The sequence below is a fragment of the Pararge aegeria genome, chromosome 2, assembly GCF_905163445.1.
Source record: "Pararge aegeria chromosome 2, ilParAegt1.1, whole genome shotgun sequence".
NCBI lineage: Eukaryota > Metazoa > Arthropoda > Insecta > Lepidoptera > Nymphalidae > Pararge > Pararge aegeria.
In genome coordinates this window covers 14640594-14664334 of record NC_053181.1, presented here as the reverse complement: position 1 = coordinate 14664334, position 23741 = coordinate 14640594, and the positions used below count along the sequence as shown (strand labels likewise).

Below are 23741 nucleotides of genomic sequence, written 5' to 3'. Positions count from 1 at the left end.
TCGTTAGGGATTATTAATTTTTTTTTAAACCACCACAAGATAACCTAAAAAATAATTTTGAATCGGGTTTGTAATTATTTTTTTTCATCCTTGAGACGGGCATAGGACACTTATTATTTGCTCGATAGCCTGAGATTTATAAAAAGAAGCTTTATTACCTACGCACAGCGTAGCAGCTACGCCGATCTTGAAGAAACTTTGCATCCTGGAAGTTGACATAAAATTCTTTGTATAGCACAGGAAAACAAAAAACCCAGGCACAGTGAGGTCAACAGATAATAAAACATAAAATATAAAATACATGACACGGATTTGTTTGGTTGTCGTGGATTTTAGAAAATTATATTTTATGTCCATTTGATATGCAAATGGTTTCAAATTAATCGTAATATGAAAATTGATGATGAGTATATTTTTCCGTGTAAGAACTTTTTGGCCGCCCTGAAGCAAGGTTATGTTAAGTTAGTAAACCTCTCTGTCTATCATACGAAATACATTTATTTTAGGAAGAAACTTTTAAACTGCTTTTCTGCTTAGTTTAGCGCGTTTTTTGTAAAGATTCTGAGTACAGTCAGGCCTAGATTAGAATCAATGCTATGGATATGTTAATTTACAGTGGACTCTTGATATCTATTCATTAACTATACAGAATTTATATTATTTGTTTAGAGTATTTGACAAAAAAAAACATTATTTAAAATTTAAAACTAACATCAGTTTTAAGTAGAGGTTTCTGGGCTCGTTGTAAAGATTGAAAATTTAAATATCTATTGATTTAATTATGTATCTCGTGTTAATATTTTAAATATTTATTAAATAATGTGTATAAATGTGATTAATATGAGCCGCGGTTCATATTAATCAAGATCGTGTAGTTTAGAACTCTCTAGAAAATACGTATGTCCAGCAATAGACGTGCATGACGATTTAATTTAAAATGTCAAATACTCTACGAAATGCTTACTGTTCTAAATATAAAAATTAGTATTTGCAATAACCCACAGGATAAAAATCCATAATAATGAAACAGTGTTAATTTACATAAGGATAATGAAGGACCTTCGGTTGGCTCTGTACTTACGTTTATTTGGATGATTTTCCGTATTTTATTACTCTGTGACTCCGTTATGAAAAACTTAATTTTCGGTCACACACATACAAACCTTACTAATAACTTACAGTTTAGCATAATGATTTTATTAATTATTATTTCTAATTGACGTGTGGTACACAATAATTTTACGTTTCTAAAGTGTATAACTAAACAAGTACATAATTATTTTGACTATGTTAGAAATAATAAAACGATACGATTGTATTTATATTCTTTTGTTAGTAGTTTGTAGTAGTTTACAAGATTTATAAAACTATAAAAAATAAAAACACAATACGTAATACGCAAGCACAATATTTATTTTTCGATTCACTTTACCAGTAGAATGCTAACAAAAGTTCCATTTCTGATTTCACATTGTTATCAAATTCACATTCAATGTTCATAAGTCAACAGTCGACACGTTTGGAACGTTCTGTATCATCGATCACAATATAGAAAATATGTACACGCCCTCACTTTCATAACTGTACAGTATACATACTCAATTCACTATATTTATTATCACTAAGTTACACATAAACAGTCACCACTATAAAATAGCCGATTAATTATCTAAAGTACCACGCGATCATATAATACCTGCAAGTGTACTTGAGCGGTGTTGTAATCTGCCTCCTTCGTTTCATTATCTTCATAAGTTTAAGCAACTCTTGACATTGGTTTTAGAATAAAACAATACAACTAATGTGCAAATGTTGCGGCAATACACAAGTATCGTAAAGAAGATAACATTTACTCAAAAATCCTTGTTACAAACTTTATGAGAGAACTTTTTCTTCAAGCAACCCAAGGGAATAATAAAGAAGTCATTATCTCGAGCTGGAATGCAGCGGTTGGCGCATGCAGTCGTTGTCTTGTGTGAGCAAACTTTTGTTACCTACGTAAACGTGGAACGTGTATAATAAAATAACTTTTACACGAAATAAAGTTTTTGTCACACAACTTTGTAAAAATGCTTTTGAAATAAAAAGAACAATAAGAAACCATAAACTGAAAGATGGCTTTCAAACTAAATTGATGTGACTGAGCATTATTTGTGTTTGGAGAACACCCATAACGCGAACGTGTAAAAAAAATGACTTTATAAGACTTTATATTAAAAGTGTGCACCAATATACAAAAAAGCTTTTTCATCCCGAGGTAAATAAAATGAAAAAGAAGCCATAACGCCCTTAACTGAAGGCGGGACGCAGTCGCGCATACAACCGGTGGAGCGAGGAAGTATTGTTCCTTATACAACGTATAGCGGCAAACAAGACAAACAAAAATGGTTTTTCACGAAACAAAAACATTGTCAGCATTTTATATAAAACCTTGAACCCCCCCAAGTCCACAAAGTAAAGAGAATAATAAAGAAGGCATTAACTCAAGGTGGGACGCGGTGAATGAGGCCAAGCTAGCCGAGTAATTGTTGCGGGTACAGCTTACAATGTCGAACGAATACAAAGGTTGTTTCTTTACTCTTTAGAGAACAAAAATGTTACTTTTAGAACCTCTCACCTAATGCAAACAAGGTCATTTTATAACAACAATATTCTGAGGCAATAAATCCGCAAAGTAAGAAGAGTAATAGATAATTTATAATCATGTGATCAAAGCGAGAGGCCTTGGCAGAGGCGGCTGGTACGGGTGTGGGCGGACCCAGACGATTGTTGGCGCGCACCACTTGTGACCTCCAGCGGATGGTGTAAAGTGGCTGCTGACGCGATAGTGCAACTAATCTGTAAGAGAAATATTTAAAAAAAAACAATCATGACGAATGTCAATGGAAAATAAGAAAATATGAAATCGGTGCAGAAGAAACACCCTTCACTGAGTTTGAATGATGTGTTGAGGCAGCGGTGTCACTCGCACACAACACAGTCACAGTTCCGGTAATTTATACATTGATAGACACCACCAAATGTTTGGAAGTAGAGGAAATATTCGATCAGCTGTTATAAAACTGCATATTATTTTTTTATTATACAAAGTGTAGTTAACTTATTACTAATTAAATTAACCTTTTTAAATATTGCCTCGAAATATATTGGGTCACATAGATTTAAAGGACTGCGGATTTAAGAAGATAAAATAGTCACCGTGCATCATTTAAAATATATTATTTCAATTAACTCCTGTGAATACATTAAAAAATCCTGAAATTTCTGCTTTCCATAATAACATTTTATTTAAATTTCAAAAAGTAGTAAACTTGATAATAATTATCATGTTTATGTCTTCAATTTAATTAAGTAGAAATTTATTAATTTATATAATATTATGCACTAATAAATTAATATCAAACTTTAGTACTTCAATATTCTTAACATATAGTAACTTATGTGGTTTGGTAAAGCCTACACCTTCACAAAACAAGATTCACGCAGAGACAGTAAAATCTCGTCCTTTACAAATAGTAATCCGGATTTTTCCGAGGTATCGTAAATATCCACCTTTGAGCATTATGTAAAGAATGTAACAGACAAAATTCCCAATTCATCGACAAAGGTATGTATGTTTTCACACATCGTTATTCAGGATTTACGGGGAGATGTCGTTACGGAAACTCGCCACGTACCCGCTTACGGGCCCCCATCTAATATGTACAAAGAAAGAGATCTTTGTACTGAGAAAATACTCTTCTATAAAAGCATGTGCTTTTACGGATTTATTAAGGTCAGGTGGGTATTTTAGGGAAGGACCTTTCATAAATAATTTACCAAATAAGTGTTACGTTCTAACCAAAAAACCACGAACGCTGAAAGCTTTTACAAAAATGCGATTCACGCTATATTAATAAAACAAATTACGTACAGTGACTAAGCATGTACACCTTCAATTTTCAAAAGGTCTGTCGGGCTTCGGCCTCGGGTGTAATTACAAAGCAGACAAAAATTTTAAACGTCAAATAAAAATTCCACCCTATAGTCTACTTTAAAAGTAATACAAACGCGTTCCGAATATCTATACGATAATAAAAATAAACGAACCTTATAACAACGGTGTTAAGTCTCCACGGCAAAGTGAAAGTATGATTCTTCTGTCTCGCACAGAAGGTATAAAGCAGATCGCCGGCGGACGCAGCCAGCCCCCCGTCGCTGTGTGCACCCATTCCCGACCATTCGTGAAGCGTAATATTCCACGAGCTGCACGACTTATCCTAGGAAATAATGAAACGCAATTTTGAAAATTCACTTACCTACAATGTTAAATTTATTCGAAAGTTTTATGTAATAACCGAGCATCGGTGAGCGCTTCCGAAAAGAGATCCAATAATTTTAATACAAACTTCCGTGTAAAGTTTTAATCTTATATTTTATTAATATTGAAGTTTGTTGGTTATATATCTGTAACGCGAAGATGTAAAGTATAGATTTACCTGTTCTGAGGAAATATCAATGTAGAGTTGACGTTCGACATTTGAATCTAGGACCCAGGTGCATTGTTGGTAGAAAAATTCATTCAAACTGCCAGTGACGGACACATTTCTTGATGATATTTCTCCTAGGGAAATAAAAATACAAATAAATAGAACATACAAAAATTGTCAACACAAATCACTGTGGAATTTAGTACCTTGTTAAAAATATATTTGGTTTATCTATCAATAATTAACGCAATATCTTAGGAACTTTCTTGTCTTGCATTACTCGTAGATCGATTGGCATGAGTGTTAGACTAAGCGTTAAGCAGATGATATATAATGGAAAATTCTTTCCCGATTTTTAGTTGAAAATGATTAAAAGCAGCGCCATTTAAAGACGTTAGTATGAATGAAGTGCAAACCAGTAACATAAATCTGAAGTAAGTAGAGTACGATTTTGTCGAAGCATTATTAGATTAAGATTTTTTTTAATTAATACTAACAAATAATTGTTACTTATTTAAAATCCTCTGCGTGCTTTATTTTGAAAGACGTTAAAATATATAGATAATGCCGAATTAATTTATTCTTTATGACTGCTCCCGAGACGGACGAATTAAAATATAAAAACTCAAATAAACACATATTCAACGATGTAATCTGAGCATTACTGTCTATTTCAAGGTTTTTCATTTCAACCCCAAACCGGCGTGAAACGGCCGGAGCGCGCAATTTTCTCGGACACGCTCCTTACTAACGAGAACAATATCCAACGCGTTTTAACAAATGTTCGCGGCGCGTCGGGAATTCGAGATTGAAGTGTTTGTTTTCTCTTTATGAGATTGGAGATCTTCGAAGTTCATTTTGGAAGAGTTGCCGATTTTATATTGCCATCTCCTCAACGATATTGCCGCATTATCCGGGATTTATTTTCGAGAAGTTAAAGCGTTTGAGCTTTAACCATATCTCTTAACGGATTACTGGATTGACATAATAAGAGTAATAGTGAATTCGTAAACGGCAACTTATATTTATCCAACAACATTCCTACGTTGGCTAAATTAGCTAATAGTAATCTTGGACAAAAATGACTTTGTAATGGCATTTGATAAGAATGTCAACCCATTGTCTTATGTTTTACGCTCCGTTTTCCAACATCAAGAGGCTTACAATTTTAGGCTTAGCGTTAAGTGTAAAAGTAGGGTACTTATATGTGTTTCATTTTAGTTTTATAAGTTAAGTTAGGATAACATAATAACATTTTGAATTATTTTTTGTCAGAAATGATTTTAATTTAGTTAAGGGATATATGTTTTTTTTTGTGTGTTTATGTCCCCTTTTAAATGTTTTGCTACCTTAGCCACGAATTTAAATTGGTAGTTATTTTATTAATATTGACTTACCAGAGTGCGTTGTGTAAGTACGTTGGCCGCACATCGCGTCGTCATTAAAGCTATATGCGGCTGCATAATCAAATCCTCGACTTGCGTACGTGTAGTGTGCTACAGAGTACTCCAACCTCAGGCTAGTCCAACTCCTGACTACCACTGGCAGCCAAGCAGCCTAATAGAAAAAATAATGTCTCAGTGAACAAAATGTAACTGGCTGATACCCGCGACTGAATGCTATTAAAAATTAAAATTTACAGGCTTACTTAGTTCCTATCGTTCTACAATGTAGCAGTATGTTTTTCCCACAGCTGGTTTTATTCTTTTAATTAACACCTTAGGTAATCGTTGCAGATAGGCACCGAGGACAAACCTCTGCGGTTTTTTCGGTGCTTTTATACTAACCATTTTAATGTAAACTTTGTTCGTTTACATTAAGGTTTTTATTCCCGCGCGCTCGTTAACAACTTTTTATCTCACCACGGGAACTATTCGAGCGTATACCATATTTAGACATAGACATGCATACCATATTTTAATGCCCGCGGCTCGTAAACAATTTTCATTTTTACCTCGGGAACTGCTTATGGGATAAAAGGTAGACTATGTTCTTTTCCATGTCAACGGCTACATGCATGGAAAATTTCATCTAAATCCATTGAGCCGTTTCTGCGTGATTGAGTGACTGACAACCATCCAAACTTTTACATTTATAATACATATTAGAAGGGTATACTCGTACCATTAAAATACCCGCACGAGACTAAAAATAAAATTATTCCGAAGTTCGGACCTTGACCAGTCGATTGTTAGACCCGAGTTCCCGTGGTTTCCTTTTTCTGCGAAGTACCCTGCTTATAATGGAAATATGTATAAATAATGTGTGTTTTCTTTCACAATTGTTACAAAATAATACGAAATAAAATATTCGCTAAAGTAGTCGATTAATATATTTTATCCTGCATCTCGCAGTTTGTGGCCTGCAACTCCGTCTACGTTTTTTCGGTTTTTTAAAAATCTTGCGAGTACGATTTGTTTTCTTGGAATCAAAAGTATTCTTGTTTAGTCTCATACTTCGATAGTACCTTTGATTCGAGGTACCTGTATGATTTGGTAAACTATTTTCATTAATTTAGTAATGAGAAAACCGATAGGTTTATGAGTGTGTTTTTTTAACGTTATTTTAACGTCTGGAAAAACAATAAAAGTGAGCCACTGTACTATAGTAAGTCAATAAATTTATTATTAGTTATATATGTGTAAAAATACATAACTTAGCTCTTAGATACTAACGAAGTAACATGTCTTATAAGTTTTTAATTTTACAGAACGAATAGATAGAAAACCAAATAATAGAGAAAACAAGTGTAAAAATAAGTCATTTAATCCACTCCGGCCGAAAGCGAAGCTAATATTTCATGGATTGTATGAAAATTAGTTAAATATATATATATATTAAATACCGTTAAGGTTAAGGTTTAGGTATTTAATACAAATTATAATAGATAATAAATAATTATAAAGGCAAACCGAGAATAAAGTGGGAAAGAATTCAAGTGGGAAAGAATCACCACATGGTTTACCTAGAAACTCTTTAATGCAGAAGAGCATAAATTTAGTTTTATTATCCTATAACCTAGGAGAACTTTATGATCATGAAAACAAATTTAATATTAAAAGAAAAATTAAACATGCTTATATTTTGCTATAATAAGGTTAATTACTGTGCTAGTTATTAGATTAAAGCTTTACCCTCCTTGAAATAAATATGTTTGTGGAAAATACATAATCATTTCATTATTTCTATGTAAAAAAAACTTTCCCATTGAAATTACATATGATACGGCATCGAATTTTCTCGGATACCAATACCGCGCACCGATAACTTAATATGTTGATTTGCATAGTTGTAATAAAGAGCGAGGGATCGACTCCTTATTCCTTCGGGAAAAGCAAATATTAGTTTACATGATATTATAAAGGTAGTACAGAAAATGTCGCTAGAGCGTTTTTAAGTAAATCCATATACATATTTGTTTAATTCAAATAGATTTTTTAATGTCAATTCAAAGAGTTGCACTGCCTTTAGAGCAGCAATTAGATATTTTATATGTAACTATTATAGTCAAATTACCGCACGTTATTTTATAGGAGCTAGCGTAAAGTATTGGTTTCTTTTTGAAATTGATAATTCAGTAAATTGTCCACGTTATAATCTTACTACCGTCCTATTTTTTATCGTGAACTGATGCTTTTATTGCGAAGCGAGGTCGCTTTAAACTGAGGTTGAAATGTGGGCGCGGACCTGTTCAATTTAGTGTACGATACCGATTTCCTTGCGAAGTTAACCATCCCGCAGGAACCATTTCTTTAACCCGGAATAAATTTATCCTATGGTCATCTCCAGGATGCAAAGTATTCCTATGCAAAATATCACCAAAATAAGTTAAGCGGTCAAGCTATGCATAGATAGCAAATGCTATTTGTTAAAAACCGCGGGTAATGGTTTTCCGTGATAAGTATAATCTTATGTCCATCCCCAGGATGCGGGCTTCTTGTGTGCCAAATTCCAACAAGATCGGTTCAACTTGAGCTGAAAATAAGTAACAAACAAACAAACAGACTCACTTTCGCATTTATAATATTAAATTAATATAGATATTGTCATAATCTCCTATTGGTTATCGACTATTTAAAAGTCGTAAAAATCGTAAATAAATACCTAATGCGTATTCGGCGCTCTCTTTAATAAGGTATATGCAAATTAATGGAGTTACAAAATTATAAAATATTGAACTCTGTTTCTAATATATAGATATAGTGGAAAAAATAAAATATATAAAAATTTTGGACAGCCAAATCATTATTATGTATTAAAAATTTTGACAGCCAAATCATTAATGACATTTGTTGCATACTGTAGAGCTTCTAATCTGTGTTGAAATAGAAAAACAGCTGGAAATTCGGTAAAGTAGAAGATACTTACGTGTTCATAATGTTAACCCATTAATATTTCACAAATATTTCATGTCATTTCAAGATTTACTTTTGATGGAGTTCTCCAATTAGGTAAGTGAAGTTTGTTATCAGATAATTGCTATTCCAAATTTGAGTCAAGTCTCGAAATTAATGTTGAAGAAAGGCGCAATGAAGTTTATTCAGCATGGAAAATAAAGTGTAGATGAACACGCAGCAAAAGGTAAATAATTATGTATTTGGCTTATTTCAAAAACGCCTTTAATCCAACCAATTACAGTTCGAGTGACTGAGTCAGGTTTATATAGGTACAAGTGAGTTACGTTTACGACCGATATCAACGTAATGTGAATCCAGTAGCCCATGCTAAAGCAAATGTATCCTAGTGTGAGATTACACATCTCGCTAGCGAAGACTGTTTTTAAGTGACGAATAACATAAATATCTCATTAAATCGTCTTTTTTTTAGTACTACTACTACTCGTTACTTTTAGATGTTGTACATCTTAATATATATAAATCTCCTGTCACGATGTTTGTCCGCGATGGACTCCTAAACTACTGAACCGATTTTAAATTAAATTGGCACACCGTGAGCAGTCTGGTCCAACTTAAGAGATAGGATAGCTTAGATCTTTAAGTAAAGTCACAATTTTATTTTATTGCAAATTATTTGTCTATAATTAATTGACAGTCACATGTTATATGTATATACAACTATACTCATTTAAGGCTTAGCGATACTGAATACTTTAAAAACAAAATCAAACGCAGACGAAGTCGCGGGCAACAGCTAGTAATTTATATATTTTCATTAGCGGCCCATATAACGTGTCTTCTCTCAGAATGAAAATATTTTCGACCTTAGTCCACCACGCTAGCCAAGTGGGGATTGGTAGACTTTGAGAACATTATATAGAATTTCAAAGTATGCCGGTTTCGTTTCAAAGGTAGGTACTATAACAACACTGAAAAGTTAATGTCCTAGATAATATTAGAACAATATTTCACGCACCCGTTCATACACGTGTGTCTAATAGCGATGTAAACACTTCTTAAGCCATATTGAGCGATTAGTAGGGGAAAAACTTATGCTTCATGTTCTTAGTACATTGTATATACACGACTGTATTAGTGTTTGCCTTCATGGATGGGTAAAATATTGTGATTCAGCGTCATGGACTGATTCCATTTTGGTTATTTCATTGTTTTGAGTTTTCACTTCTGATCTCTCTGTTTTTGATGTGAAACATCTGTAGGCGGAGGGTAAACCTGATTTTCGGCGTGGCGACACAGGCCGTGGCGACGCATCGCTACGCTATATGATTCAATTTATGTATTTCATATGTAACAATAAAAATGAATATTAATTTTGCAATAAAACAGTCATTATCAACCGACTTACAAAAAGGAGTGGTTATCCATTTGTTTGTATTTTTTATTTTATTTGTGGAACCAATTTGTAATGCATAAAGCTTTTCATTATGCAATAACTTACAGAAAACAATTTCGATGTTTCACATCTGCCAGGCGTCGCGTGATGGCTCTCACGTTTTTTTTATTTTTATTTCAGATAGAGAGACTTATATCTTAGACTTAAAACTGAAATACACGTTATTTGGAATATTAATCATTCCGCTAAATCGATTATTAGTGATATTATTTATGAGTTTAACCCTTTCCGACTCATCTTAAATACTTCCAACTTTCCTGGCAAGAAGCTACTCCTACAAGCGCCTGGTACGTATGCATTAAGCCCAGTTTACTTTGACGATACAGAAACTCGTAGTCGTTTGTGAGGTGTGCAATTTCGTACTAAGTGGGCGTCTAAGCGTATTTAATATGGACATGACGAAAATAACGTAGCATTTCAGTAAATTTGTTTTTAGGTGAAACCCTTTTAGGTGAACGCGATTTATACGCTCGTTCGAGAGACTGAGTCAAGTTTACACTCGTGACACGAGAGATATGAGACAGTTTACGACTGGCACCAACTCATTGAACCCGGTAACCCAAGTTTATGCGATAATGTTACTTAGCACATGTAATATGGATAAGACGCAGAACGTGGTAAATTATATGGCGATAAATTTGCTGTTATATAAAGACCCTTATGCTAGGACGGCTGCTCGCGCTTTATTGCTATTACATACTTAATGTTAACCCTCTTACTTAATTATGCGGATCGCGCTGCGACCCGGACGCCGGTCGTAGAATGCCTCATCCTCGCGTTGGTATTACCCCGAATAACACGATTAACTTGTTACAGACTTATACATGAAATATTGTGTCAGGAGCTTATGTAAGGGCGTACCCTCAAACCTGCGCGGATCACGTATTGAAAAATAGTAATAGAAAATCGCCGATAGTTTGATATACTAGAGCTCAATTCTGCTATTGCCATTATATATCAGAGGTCGATAACCGACAAAAAATTTGTCATGAAGAAGTCGATGAAAAAAACCTCTTTTATCTATTTTGAAATTATAATGTGCTCCTAATTGTCATCACTATTTGTTTTTAGCAGGTTTCCAAGAGGCAGTACACGTTATTTCTTAAATATTTAACTGTCAATATGACACAACGGCTTACTGCAACCGAGACAAAAGTTACCACAACAAAAATAGACAACGTTACAGTCTTGTCACAGAATTACGAACATACAGAACCCTCATTCAACCATTATTGTAGGCAGTGCATTGTGTCCAAAAACAGTGAAAAATCCCCGCGCACGTTTCATTTCACACCCGCGGAAAATTGCTAGCTCACAAACTTTCCCATTTTGCCCATTTTATGGTAAACGTTACTGTCAACTGCTAAATGGAATAAAGTGGCTATCCGCCTGTTCGGCAAACACTACCAAAGTGGAGTGGATTTCATGCTTCAATGTAAGTCATGTACACAGTTTCTGTATTTTCTTAATTCTGTGAGTCTTACCTAGAGTGGTTAGTAAAAAAATCTTTTTTTATTGGTAAATACAAATTAACAGTTTTTTACTGGAATTATTAGCATTGATTGACCTCTGACACAATAATTAAATTTATTAACTACTAGCTGTTGCCCGCGACTTCGACTGCGTTTGATTTTGGTTTTTCATGTGGCATTAAATTGAGTTGCAGTTCTAAAAAAAAAAAAAGTATTCAGTATCGCTAAGCCCTTAAATAAGGGGTTTTCTGCTGTCCGCTGAGGAGTTCTATTCTCTATCTCCAACCACAGTTTGGGCAAAATTAAACACATATTTAACCTCTACTACAAAATTTTTTTAAATCGGTTATAATTTGTCGGATTTATGGTGTTAAATCGTCAAAAACTCATCCCCTCTCCCAAAGGAACCGAGCTTAATGTCAGGATAAAAAGTATTCTATATTACTTCTAACACTTCCAAGAATATGTGTACAAAGTTTCATGAGGATCGGTTAAATAGTTTTTGCGTGAAAGCGTAACAAACAAACTTACATTTACATTTATAATATTAGTAGGGATTGTTTTTACATCTGCAACTGCACAAGTTTAAGCGGAAGCCCTAAAGTGCTGGCCAGGGGAAACTTGCACCGAGCGATAAAACGCGTGCCATAAGGAGCGAAGCATCTAGTGACCTAAACAAATGTATGGAAATCAATCATGCCACGTTAAGCGCTACGATCAGCTGTGCGGCGCTCGGCACTATGTAGCGATAAAGTCACCAAATTAAACCCTCTTCCTCTAATATGATTATATCTCTGTAAATACTTTTTTCTCTTCGGTGTAAAATAAAAGATTTTTTCATTCATTCATTTACTCAACAATCTTTTCATTACTTTTTAGTATAAAGTATGTTTAATAAATATAAAATACAAATGCGAGAAATAAATTAAGAGCAAACACAACAAAAAGAGATTTTTTTAATGTTTTTTTTATTATTTTCTAAAATTTTGAAATAATCTTAGCACTTAAAAGTAACAAAAAGGTTGTTTACATTTGATAAGTAAGAAAAATAGACTTATTCACATCGCAATAATTAACACCCGTAAGGACCTCGCTGGGTGAGTTCCATCCGACGAGGACTCTACAATCAATCTGTACTATTCGAGAAATCTCCATAAGGTTATGGTATATTAAATTTGTCAAGTAGGATTGGATAAATATTCATAAGAAAGATTGATTGCCAAAGATGATATTATTAACGAAGATGAGAACATAAATAAAAAAAAAAGGAGTATATCAATTACCTGAAAGTCTCCACAAAGACAGGATAAATGGGTGCCGTCCCCTGCCACAAGAGCCACGTGGTCGTGATGCTGCAGAGGTGTGGCCGCACGGCATTCGCAACCTGCATCGCCGCAAGCAGTTCGACAACCACCCGCACCCGTAACTACGCTGCCAGTTTGCTCCGCACTCCACATTCGGTCAAGGTGCTGGATCTAGAGGAAACTTTGTTACTTTTAATGCTGTTAAAGTGTAAGTGAAACTATATATATACCATCGAAAACATAAATTTAAAAATGGAGGCAAAGTTATTCACAATATGCGTGAATTTAGATTCCGCCGACAAAAGAATTGAGATCTGAATTAGTGCAATGTTCTAATATGGCTGTTTTTTTAGAAGAGCATAAAACTCTATTAAGAAATAGACAGAATAACATCGTGTCCCAAAAATTGGTCTTGACATCTGGTGACCAAGGAGTTGGCGCTTATTTAGCCCAGCGGCTAAGTCTAGCAATTCAAAGGGGCTATAGCGCCAGTATTGTATAATTTTGGGTACTATGCCCATAAGTGAACAGTAAGACGGCTTATATTTATTGTAAATATTAATTTTAGTTTGTAATTATTATTATTTATAACTTAAAGTTTGATTTCGAATTGTAATTTAATAAATAAATAAATAAAAGTTCTTTTAGTTATATAACATTATTTACCTCAATCGTAACACTTTGATTGGAGGCGGGTATAAACCGATGTGTACACATTAGCCTTTCCTCGATATTCCAAAACATATGATGATGTGAAGGGGCAGACACTCCTCCATGAGCGGGCGATGCTAAGCCATAATGAGTAGAAGCGCACGTTGCATCAGGTGACACCGTGCCCTCGTGCTGTTCTGTTTTAAAAAACCAAAAACCATAATAACTTTAGTATATTATGGTCTCATGCCCACACCCGTTCAGTTCAAATCGGTTTTCGTATAAGGGCAACCCTAGCTGATTATGACACTCACATCACAATTATAAGTGTACGTGTGTAACTATGAACGTGCGTGTGAATTATTGTTAAGACCTTGATTTTGTTGTCATCGTAATCATCTCTCACAGAAAAACATACAGAAACCGTGTACACGACTAATATTGAAGCATCAAAAACGACTCCACTTTAGTAGTGTTTCTCGACCAAACGGTTAGACACTTTATACTATTTACCAGTAGACAGTAATTATTATACCTATAATGTTCTAAAGGTTAACCATAAAATGGGAAAATGGGAGAAGTTTGTTTGCTAGCAACATTCCGTGGGTGTAAAGTGACAAGTGCGTGGGGCGTTTTCACTGTTTTTGAATACAATAATGGCTGAATGTCATCTCTGATTACCATGACAGCAAAAAGGCGAATATATACACATACACAACTTTTTCCCCCCAATTTTACTTCAATTTCAACCCGGTTAATGTAATGGTTGTCACTTCGTTTTATTTATAACTATTAGTTTTTTTCTGTACAAATATTGATCTCAGGAAAAAGTGAAGCAAAGGTGTTTCATTATTAAGAATATGTACTGTAATATCTCATCAGCACATTGCCTCATTTCATACAAGACTTGTTTGAAAATTAAAATTATGTTAACTTCTTACCATCATAGAAAGCAAAGGCTCCGTCTACGAACTCTTCTTCGTCGACACTTTGTGTTGTCGCTCTTCTCACCAATAACGTCAAGTTTGAACCTTTCGATGTAACAGCTTGACGAAATAGAAACCTTCCAGAAGGATCTCTTGCTTCTCTTACAGATGGACCGCATACACGTAAAAGAGCTCTATCCCCTCTTTCGAACCTATCTCCTCTTTCTCCTCTTGCACCAAATTCGTGGAGGCCTTCCAAGATCTCAATATGAGATCTACAACTTTGAAGCCTGATAAAATAAATAATCTATTTTTACGCAAAATCACCTATTTATTTCTGTTCAGCAATTATTTTAGTGAGAAAATAATACATGAGCCGCAAGCAACATGTTATAGCTATGAAGAAAAAAATAATACTCGTCATTACAATCAGATAAATAATGTTTGTAATAACGACATTGATTGTAAGTGTAAATCAATAATTAATGGCGATTATCAGAGGAAAGACTATTTCGAATGTAGATTACTTTTGTAAAGGTAGCCAGGAGAATATTGTCTATGTTAGTTCTCCTTTAATATATAATCAGAATGTTTTAATGAAAATAAATGAAGTTAATAATTTATAAAGTAAAAGTAAACATACCTTATATTATAATTAAATAGCGACACTTGGACTACGTCTGTTGGAATTCCAACTAAATGTATAACACATTGTGATCTCCACGCTGTGGTCCTTGTATCAAAATGCCCGGAGCGAATGCCACCCGCGCCATAGCCTCGTACTGTGGCCCCACAGCCAATGTGACCCCCTTTATTGGTCGATATCTCATTTGCAGCTGCGTCGTTTTCCGCGAGAGCGTTTCTCTCACCTTTAATAAAGGTGGTCAGTCAGTTCACGAGAATTATCCATTTAGAATTTGAAATATTTTTTGAAAATGGAATGTTTTTACTGTTAATGAGAAGCCACGTAAATGTAGGCATTGCCTGATACTGGGATACTTAGTTTCTGGTTTATTTACCGAATACTTTGAAGTCTGGTCCTCTGTGTTTGTCAATTATTTGGAAGTAGGCAAAGGAAGACCAAAAGTGTCAATTAAATAAATGTATATTCAAAGATGTATCCCTTACGAGTCTTTAAAGTTGTTTTAAAGGTTCTACTAATGCAAACAGACATGATCATCAGGAAGTTCAGTCAAACACTTATTAATTCATTACCATGTGTTAAATGTGTTAGCGCCGCCAGAGGTGGCGAAGCAGCGGCAACTGTAGGCGGTGGTGCACTTGTGTCAATTTTTTCCAGGAATTCCAGCTTTGCAATGAATCCATTGTAGTCGTATGGTGGGACTAGTGGTCCAGAACTAGATAAACAAATTGAATATCAGATTTCGTCTTACAACAGGTTATATATCTAATTATTTATGTGAATTTCCTTTAGTTTATAAATTAGAAACTATCAATTTTTTTTGGGACATTTGGGTAAACCACCATCATGTAAGTAGGTAGGTATAACGAATCATATTTTTTTTGTTTTAATTATTATCGTTTATAAATGCTTCGTTGGTCTAGTGGTTACCATTTTTAAGTACTATTACGATAAAACCAATTCGGAACATAAAAAACATGAAAAACGATTGCATGGAAAGTACGTGAAGCATGAAGGCACTGTAAAATAGGGCAATTTAAAAGAAACATTACAAGGAGTGGAGCACAGCGTAAGATCTTTTTTCGTATAAAAATAGAGTAGTGTAGTTCACGAACTAGTGAAGGAATCATATCCTACCTCTCTCTAAGTATTGTTAGGTAGGTATAAAATTGTTATTGTAGTTCTGGAAAATATTCTTTCCCGAAATTACGAGGAATAATTCAATAATTTCAATACATCTAAATATAATCAACATTTTTTTTTATTCCACTATAAGTTAACCCTTGACAGCAATCTTACCTGATGGTAAGTGCTGATGCAGACTAAGCTGGTAGTGGGCTAACATTTTAGGGATATCACACTTATAAGCCGTGGTATGGCTTAATCAGTTTCTACGCACATTGTACCGACGAGACGGAACGATGTGCGGAATAAATTGGCGGAACGTCTTTGTCAGCACGGCTGTAACCAGCCACGGCCTAAGAGCTTCATACCAGACGGAATGTCTGATTCTGAGATCATTACTTGTTTTCACTTTATACCTTTATTCACTTTAATATTGTTATTCTCTCTTTACTCTTTGTTGCAAAACCAAGGGTTCAAGAAAGAATAACACTGATGCTATAATTTGATGTCTTTATTTTAATGTACCATAACGGTAAGCGTTCACGTAACGTACACACTCTAAACTCTGCGACACTTACTTGAAGTTGTCTATAAACGTGTGGGATTCCACTTGTAGCGGAACCTTTTTTTACCTTACATCCACTTTCTTCTCTACTTTTATTTAAGTTATTTACTTGATTCGTTTCTCTTTACTAAGCTACTACTACCAACTTGGTATTGCTTTTTAACACAGGTTGATTAGGAATCTTTTGAGACTAAAATAACCTAATGTTTCGATTATTACATAATATGATAAAAGTTTAAATTACTAGATTTAATTCTGTAGCTCTGGTACTTTCTTAACAGATCCGACAGAACTTTTCTTTTGATGTCTTTCTTAAACAAGAAATCCACTGTGCTGTACCTACTTTATCGTCTTTACGGCACCTAACATTGAGTAGAGGCAAAATTGGTAATAGTCAAAAAAATATATCTCAAATCTTCCACTAAAAAAACAGTCGGGATCTCCCTCAAATATATTATAAATGACTTTATTGTCTCGGAGGTTTAATTTTCCACTGTATATATGAGGTAGGTACGATTTGTTTCTTTAAGATAATCATTACTTGTAAATGATCGAAATCTTAAAATATACGCTACCAAGTTTCATACATTGATCGGCATAACATTATCAATGGTAAGCAAAGAGAACAGATCAATATTAATGACCTACTTTTTAGAATAGGTACGTAAATAATTGATTGGGTCATGGCGTAAGACTTCTTTGCAAAGTTTATACACGCTTTATTGGCTCTTTAGTACATAAGTTCCCATCAATATACTTGTTCTTTTTCGTCATAGATGAATATCTGTTCATTTAAGTTAACAAGAACATGTAATCAAAGGTAATAATAAAAAAAATAGTCAAGATATTATGTGTAGTTAATACCTAATTTTTAATTTTCATTCTATTACAATATAATATTGGAAATAATCCAAGGAAAAAAACTATGAGCATTACAGTCCATACCGCGATCCAACTTCAATATAAAATGATGAATATATTTGCCGCTATTTGGCTTTGGATCGGAATATTACAAAAATATTACAAAGCATTGTAACTTGTCATATGCCAAAAACTGTGCCTGAACCGATTACGTACTTGAACTCCAACAATAGATTTGGCCCGGGTTGTTCCAACGTTGCGATTCTCTCGGAGCAGAGTGACGCGAGCAGCGATGCCGAGGGCGAACTGCCAGCCCGCAACGTTAAATAGTCCGTGGCACAATGGCTGCAAAGAGGTGATAATTATCAATTGTCCAACGGCACCATAGCATTGCGAAAGCGCTGAAAAGAGAAGCGTGCTAACGACTTGCAGCGCCAATTTTAGTATATACGTACTCCGTTTAAAAAATCTATACTGTCTATGCTTCTATGAAAAATGTGAAAGGTCCTACCTTTCGCATTTTTCATAGAAGACGGTTGTTTATAACTTAAGCACGATAGAACGAACTGGGTGAAATTAGAACTCGGATGAAGACTCGGATTGTCTAGGCTCAGTCGTCTGTGGACCAGTAGGATACATCTCTATAGTTTTGTTTAATCTTCTTTTCGTGTCGAGGATTTAACATACTTTATTTATAATTATTTTCATGTGTATGTATGCACCACCTACCTCTTTTCTGTTCTTGGGTTTATACGATAAGGACGCCAAATTCATCAGCTGTTTTGTGATTTAAAAAAAAAAAAAAACAGTGATTTGCTTGGTGGGTAATAAAAGTGTATTCATTCATTCATTCCTTTATAGTATAGTTAGATTAGTGTTGCCCAAATTCAGTCTTGGTCTTGCAGTCTTGGTCTTGTTCTTGCGTTTTTGCAAGACCAAGACCAAGAACAAGACCGCGTATTTTTAGCAAGACCAAGACCAAGACTGACCGTGCAAGACTTGAGCAAGAACAAGACATAGCCTGCAAGACTCTTGCGTCTTGCAGCTAGGACTTAGCGCTATTTCACGGAGTAGTTAGGTGTAACAGTTCGGTGTATAGGTAGGTAGGTACGCTTAGGAATTCTATGAGACGCAAAAAACTATATCAAAGAATATGAAAAACTGGACCTATGCGCATTACGACTAATACCATAAACATAGCGAATAAAAAAATATCTATTAAAATCAAACTGAGTGCATGCATAGTTATGTTTTAACCATCGGCACTTTGATAATGCGGCATCAAAGGTTTTGTACTTACTTCTCAAAGAAATTTGCCGCTTTTCGGAAGTACATGGTTATGATACACGCGCCGGCGGCTTCTTTTGAAATCTAAAACAATCGTTGCCGCCGCGCCGAAATCATAACATTTGACACTATTCATGCAAAATAATTTCGAATTTTAAGAGTACCTACAGGTGTTCCAAAGAATAAATAAGTTTCAGAGTGTTTAGAATGAAAATGAATACATTATACTGATCACGCAAGTAGTATTATGATTAGGATAAAATGGTGAGGATAGGTAGTAGATGTCATAATAATTCATTCTAGTAAGTAATTATAATATTGATTACTTATATGGTTTTAAACTAATTACTTAGGTACTATTATTGTACATTTAGTCATTATATTTCTTAAGTTTTTACAAGAAAAAATAGCAAAAAAGTGTTCGAATATCTCTGAGAGAGATGATGAGAGTAAGTATTTACTAGCTGTGCCCGCGACTTCGTCCACGAGGAATAGTAACTTTGGAGGTATAGTGACGTTCAGGATTTATTTATTTATTTTAAAACTTCTGTCATCAAACATACAAACGAACTCTTCAGCTTTATTCAAATAAATGATAAATCGTAAAACTCTTTTATTAAATTTCTTATAAGTTGAGGGTTCAATCTCTTTCTAGACAGATAAGTATTGTTCTTTAAAATACAGTCAAGTTATTGTAATTAATTTGTTTTTTTACATGTTTTAGTAAATGTAAGCTTATAAATCATAAATGTTTATTAAGAAACAGTTACTTCCATGGAAAACGACATATAGGTCAGTTGATTTTTCGAATTTCTTATCAAATCTTCAGTTATTTATTAATCTGCTTGATCTTTACTATGGCTATGTTAATTCAAGCTCACAATGTTCCAATTCTAATACGTTTTTCTAAGATTTAAAGTAAACTTTAATAAATAGTAATAGACTAATAGGTAATTGCAAGACTTGCAAGACTCTTGCTGCAAGACCAAGACCAAGACCAAGACTGGGAGCGCAAGACCAAGACCAAGACCAAGACCAGGTGTATTGGCGCAAGACCAAGACCAAGACTGGCTAAGTCTCGTCTTGTTCTTGCATTTGGGCAACACTAAGTTAGATACTAATTTTTTAAACCCATGGGAACGTTTCTAGGGGGCTGCGATTGTAAAAATCTTGCTGAGGATACAAAGTACCAACATTTTATTTGACTTGATGCGCGTTGCATCACTTACGCTGTGATAGAGCGTTTCCAATGTTAACACATAATTATAATATTTTATAATTAAATATACAACATGATGTAAAAATCTAGGACACGGTTCATCATTAAAACGTGACTATTTATATCTGAAAAATATAATTATTTCTAAGAATCTAGGTTGCAATTCGAATTCATTTTCTTTTTAATTGGTTCAGTGCTAGGAGTGCATCGTCTAAAGATATTAATTTAAGGAGCCGTTAGTGTTTGTAAAAACTTAAACTATTGCAATTAAAAAGAATAGGTAAAAGGTACCAAATAAAAAAATATAAAAACTATTTTGGGGTTTTAGATGAGAGTCCTTTCAAAATAACAGATCGATACATTTTTACTACATATTAGCCCTAAACTGCAAACACATCAGGTGATAAGTGATGATTGCCGTCTAAGGTGGTAATCAGGCCAAGCTGTTAGAAGGTATGCCAATTACAATAAACCCATACCTCTAAATGGTTCCCACGCGATAAGATGCATAAAGTTTATTTTAAGATATGAATGTAATCTTTATTTTTCTTTCTTTTCTTTTTTATACGACAATATACACATCGCCATTTAGCTCCAAAGTAAGCGTAGCTTGTGTTTAGCGTACTAAGATAACTGATGAATAATTTATGAATAATACACATAAATACTAATAATATACAGATAAACACTCAGACACTGAGAAATATTCATTTTCCTCACACAAATATTTTGTAGGTGTGTGAGTCGAACCCACGGCCTTTGACTCAGAAGCTCACTGCGCCCATCGGCCGTCAATAATAAAGGCACTTTGATAATTCGTAAATAGATCATATTAACCAAATACTCGAATAGTTTCGTAGAAACAACGTTCTTTCTTTCTTAAATAATCAAATGAAGTCACCAAACTAACAGTGAACGAAATGAAAAGAAATAACATTTGGTTTACAATACGTTGGTTTTGTCCACATTTTCCAGAAGCGTGTCCGCGCGGGTGAAACAGAGATATGGGGTGGTTCTTTTATTTACGCAGACGATTGTTCAATGGCCTTTCAAAACATACGAATTCACATGCGGGTGCTTGATAAAAATACTGACTCAGGGAATTCGAAATGGAATACCTACTCCATTTTAATTCTAGAGAGGTATTTTAATGATGTCTATTATTTGTGTGAGGCTCAGCACTCATATTTTTAAACTATATTACTATTTTAGCAACCGACAGAAAAACTACTGACGTTGCAAAATTGTATTATAGATGGTAAATTAAGAATTGTATCTAAGTATAGGTGCATCGATTGTATTAAGGGCTACATGGCAGTGAGAATTTTTCGGAAGTTTTACTTACTCCACGAAAAATTAAGGAGATTTCACATTGTTGGTACCCTAATTATAAAGATAGATTTGTACTCTTGAAATATTTTCTTTATTATTTTATCAGCACAAGTGTTTATCCTTCGATTCATACAATCCGTGGATCGTTCTTTGAGATTTCAGATTAAAAAACCAAAAGGTTAGAATTTAAAATACAAAATGCTTGTTTCTGCTGCTAAACAGCTTTGCTTTGCTTTAGCATTGCTGTTTTCCGGTCTAAAGGGCGTGGTGGCTGGTGGCGTGCTAGAGGGTCTGACCAGGGTATGCAGATGATATAAAATGAAGAAAACCTCCAGTACGAGTTATAAATACTTAAGAGTAGGCTTTTTATATATCTTACAATGCCTTTCATTAAGTTTTTTATAATCTGCATACCCTGTGCATACCCTCTATGCACGCCATTGTTAACACGTATGCATCAGGTTAAAGGGCACACGACAGGGCGTTATATGTATGGAGTGTTTCTTGCATGCCCTGCGAAGTGTTGCTCTGTTTGTAAGCTATTGTTTTCCACTTACTAATTGTAAGCGGTGGGGTGGGTGGTGGTACCATCTATAATATGATTTCGTTATTTATTACCATAAAAATGTGTGATGGTTTCCTTATCTTTGGTGTAAGTTTAAAAAGATGGTATGAAAACATCTTGTGTTGTATTATTTGCTCAAGACCGAAATAACGAAAATAACCAAAAAACAACTATTCAGTTTTATTTTTCTACGTCCATAAAAATATACTATTGAAATAACAAATACGACGACAAGAAAGGTAAACAAAGCCAACATTTACCAACAGAACTCTTTGAAGATAATTAAAAGAGAAATCTTAACAAGTACCAGATAAAATAAATACAAGAGATAGGATTTCAAATTTGATATTTTATGCTTGGTCAAGTAGCTCAACAATGTTATAAGACACCAAACTCGATAAACTTTGGATATTATTCTAATTTTTGATTTATATTATAAGTTTTGTGAACGTAGCATTTTTTGCTTTTTATTTTACCCTTATATATATTCAAGGGAGTGAACACTCGTATCAGATGGCAAATATATCAAAAGCTTGCATTAAGTGCTTACTAAATATGTCTAAAACGGAACTAATTAATAATGAAGGTATAAACACAAAAACAGCCCTATGTGATGTCACGTGTGTAAATAATTATAGCTAAATCTCGGTCATACAAAAATCTCAATTAGTGTCAAGTTTTGAAAACAAGATATTTGAATGGCGGTCGCCACGCCACGCTCTGCAACCAGTATGTTTGTGACACCACGCACCCGTTATCCTAAATTGTTGTCACGTGCTAATCCCGTTGGTTGTGCCAATGTGCTCTGTATACATGGCGTGTTTGGTGTGAAGTATATTGCTTTTCTACCTTTATAAAATTATGTCATACTAGCTAAGCCATCGATCTTAGGAAGGGCGTCAAGGAAGGACAATGAAAAAGACATACACTTTCACATTACTAATATTACTAGCTGTTGACCGCGTTCTTCGTCTGCGTTTATGACTTTTTACAAATCCCTTGAGAACAGTTTGTTTCATGGGGATAAAAAGTAGCCTATATTACTCTCCGTGTTTCAACTCCATGCCAAATATCAAGTTGTTTGGTTGCTCAGCTAGGGCGTGAAGGAAGGACAAACAAAGAAACAGACTTTCGCATTTATATTGTTAGTTACAATAATATGGAAGAGTATGGATTCCACGGGGAAAAACTGAATATTCCTAACTTAGCATTTAAAGGTTTGTAATAATATTCAAAAACTAGTCTTCCGCTTTAATGTGATTCCAGCTGTAGCTTTGATGGAATTTGCACATTACTTTTCTTATGCTAATAAATGTTGAGTTAATCTTGTTAAAGACTGATTTAAATTATTTCAATAAATATACTTGAAAAGAATTATTCTAGATTTAAGAGGAAATATTATGGAATGTATTAACCGTAACACAAGCGAAATTTAAGTATAAATATAGGCCAAACGAAAGTTCGTTGTTCCTAGTATATAATAAATCCAATTTTATGGAAAAATCTTGTTT

At 34.2% G+C, this 23741-nt stretch overlaps 1 protein-coding gene across 1 annotated transcript in view; it reads right to left on the bottom strand.

The window, feature by feature from the left end:
- Positions 1-1392: 1392 nt before the first annotated feature.
- Positions 1393-23741, bottom strand: part of LOC120634362 — a 33076-nt gene continuing 10727 nt past the window's right edge. The window contains exons 7-16 of the mRNA XM_039904879.1: positions 18044-18172; positions 15849-15991; positions 15277-15502; positions 14649-14923; positions 13723-13904; positions 13036-13227; positions 5867-6026; positions 4479-4603; positions 4090-4259; positions 1393-2838 (exon numbers count right to left, since the gene is read on the bottom strand). Of these exons, the coding sequence (XP_039760813.1) occupies positions 2604-2838; positions 4090-4259; positions 4479-4603; positions 5867-6026; positions 13036-13227; positions 13723-13904; positions 14649-14923; positions 15277-15502; positions 15849-15991; positions 18044-18172 (1837 nt within the window). The 3' untranslated portion in view covers positions 1393-2603. The remainder of the gene's footprint in view (positions 2839-4089; positions 4260-4478; positions 4604-5866; positions 6027-13035; positions 13228-13722; positions 13905-14648; positions 14924-15276; positions 15503-15848; positions 15992-18043; positions 18173-23741) is intronic.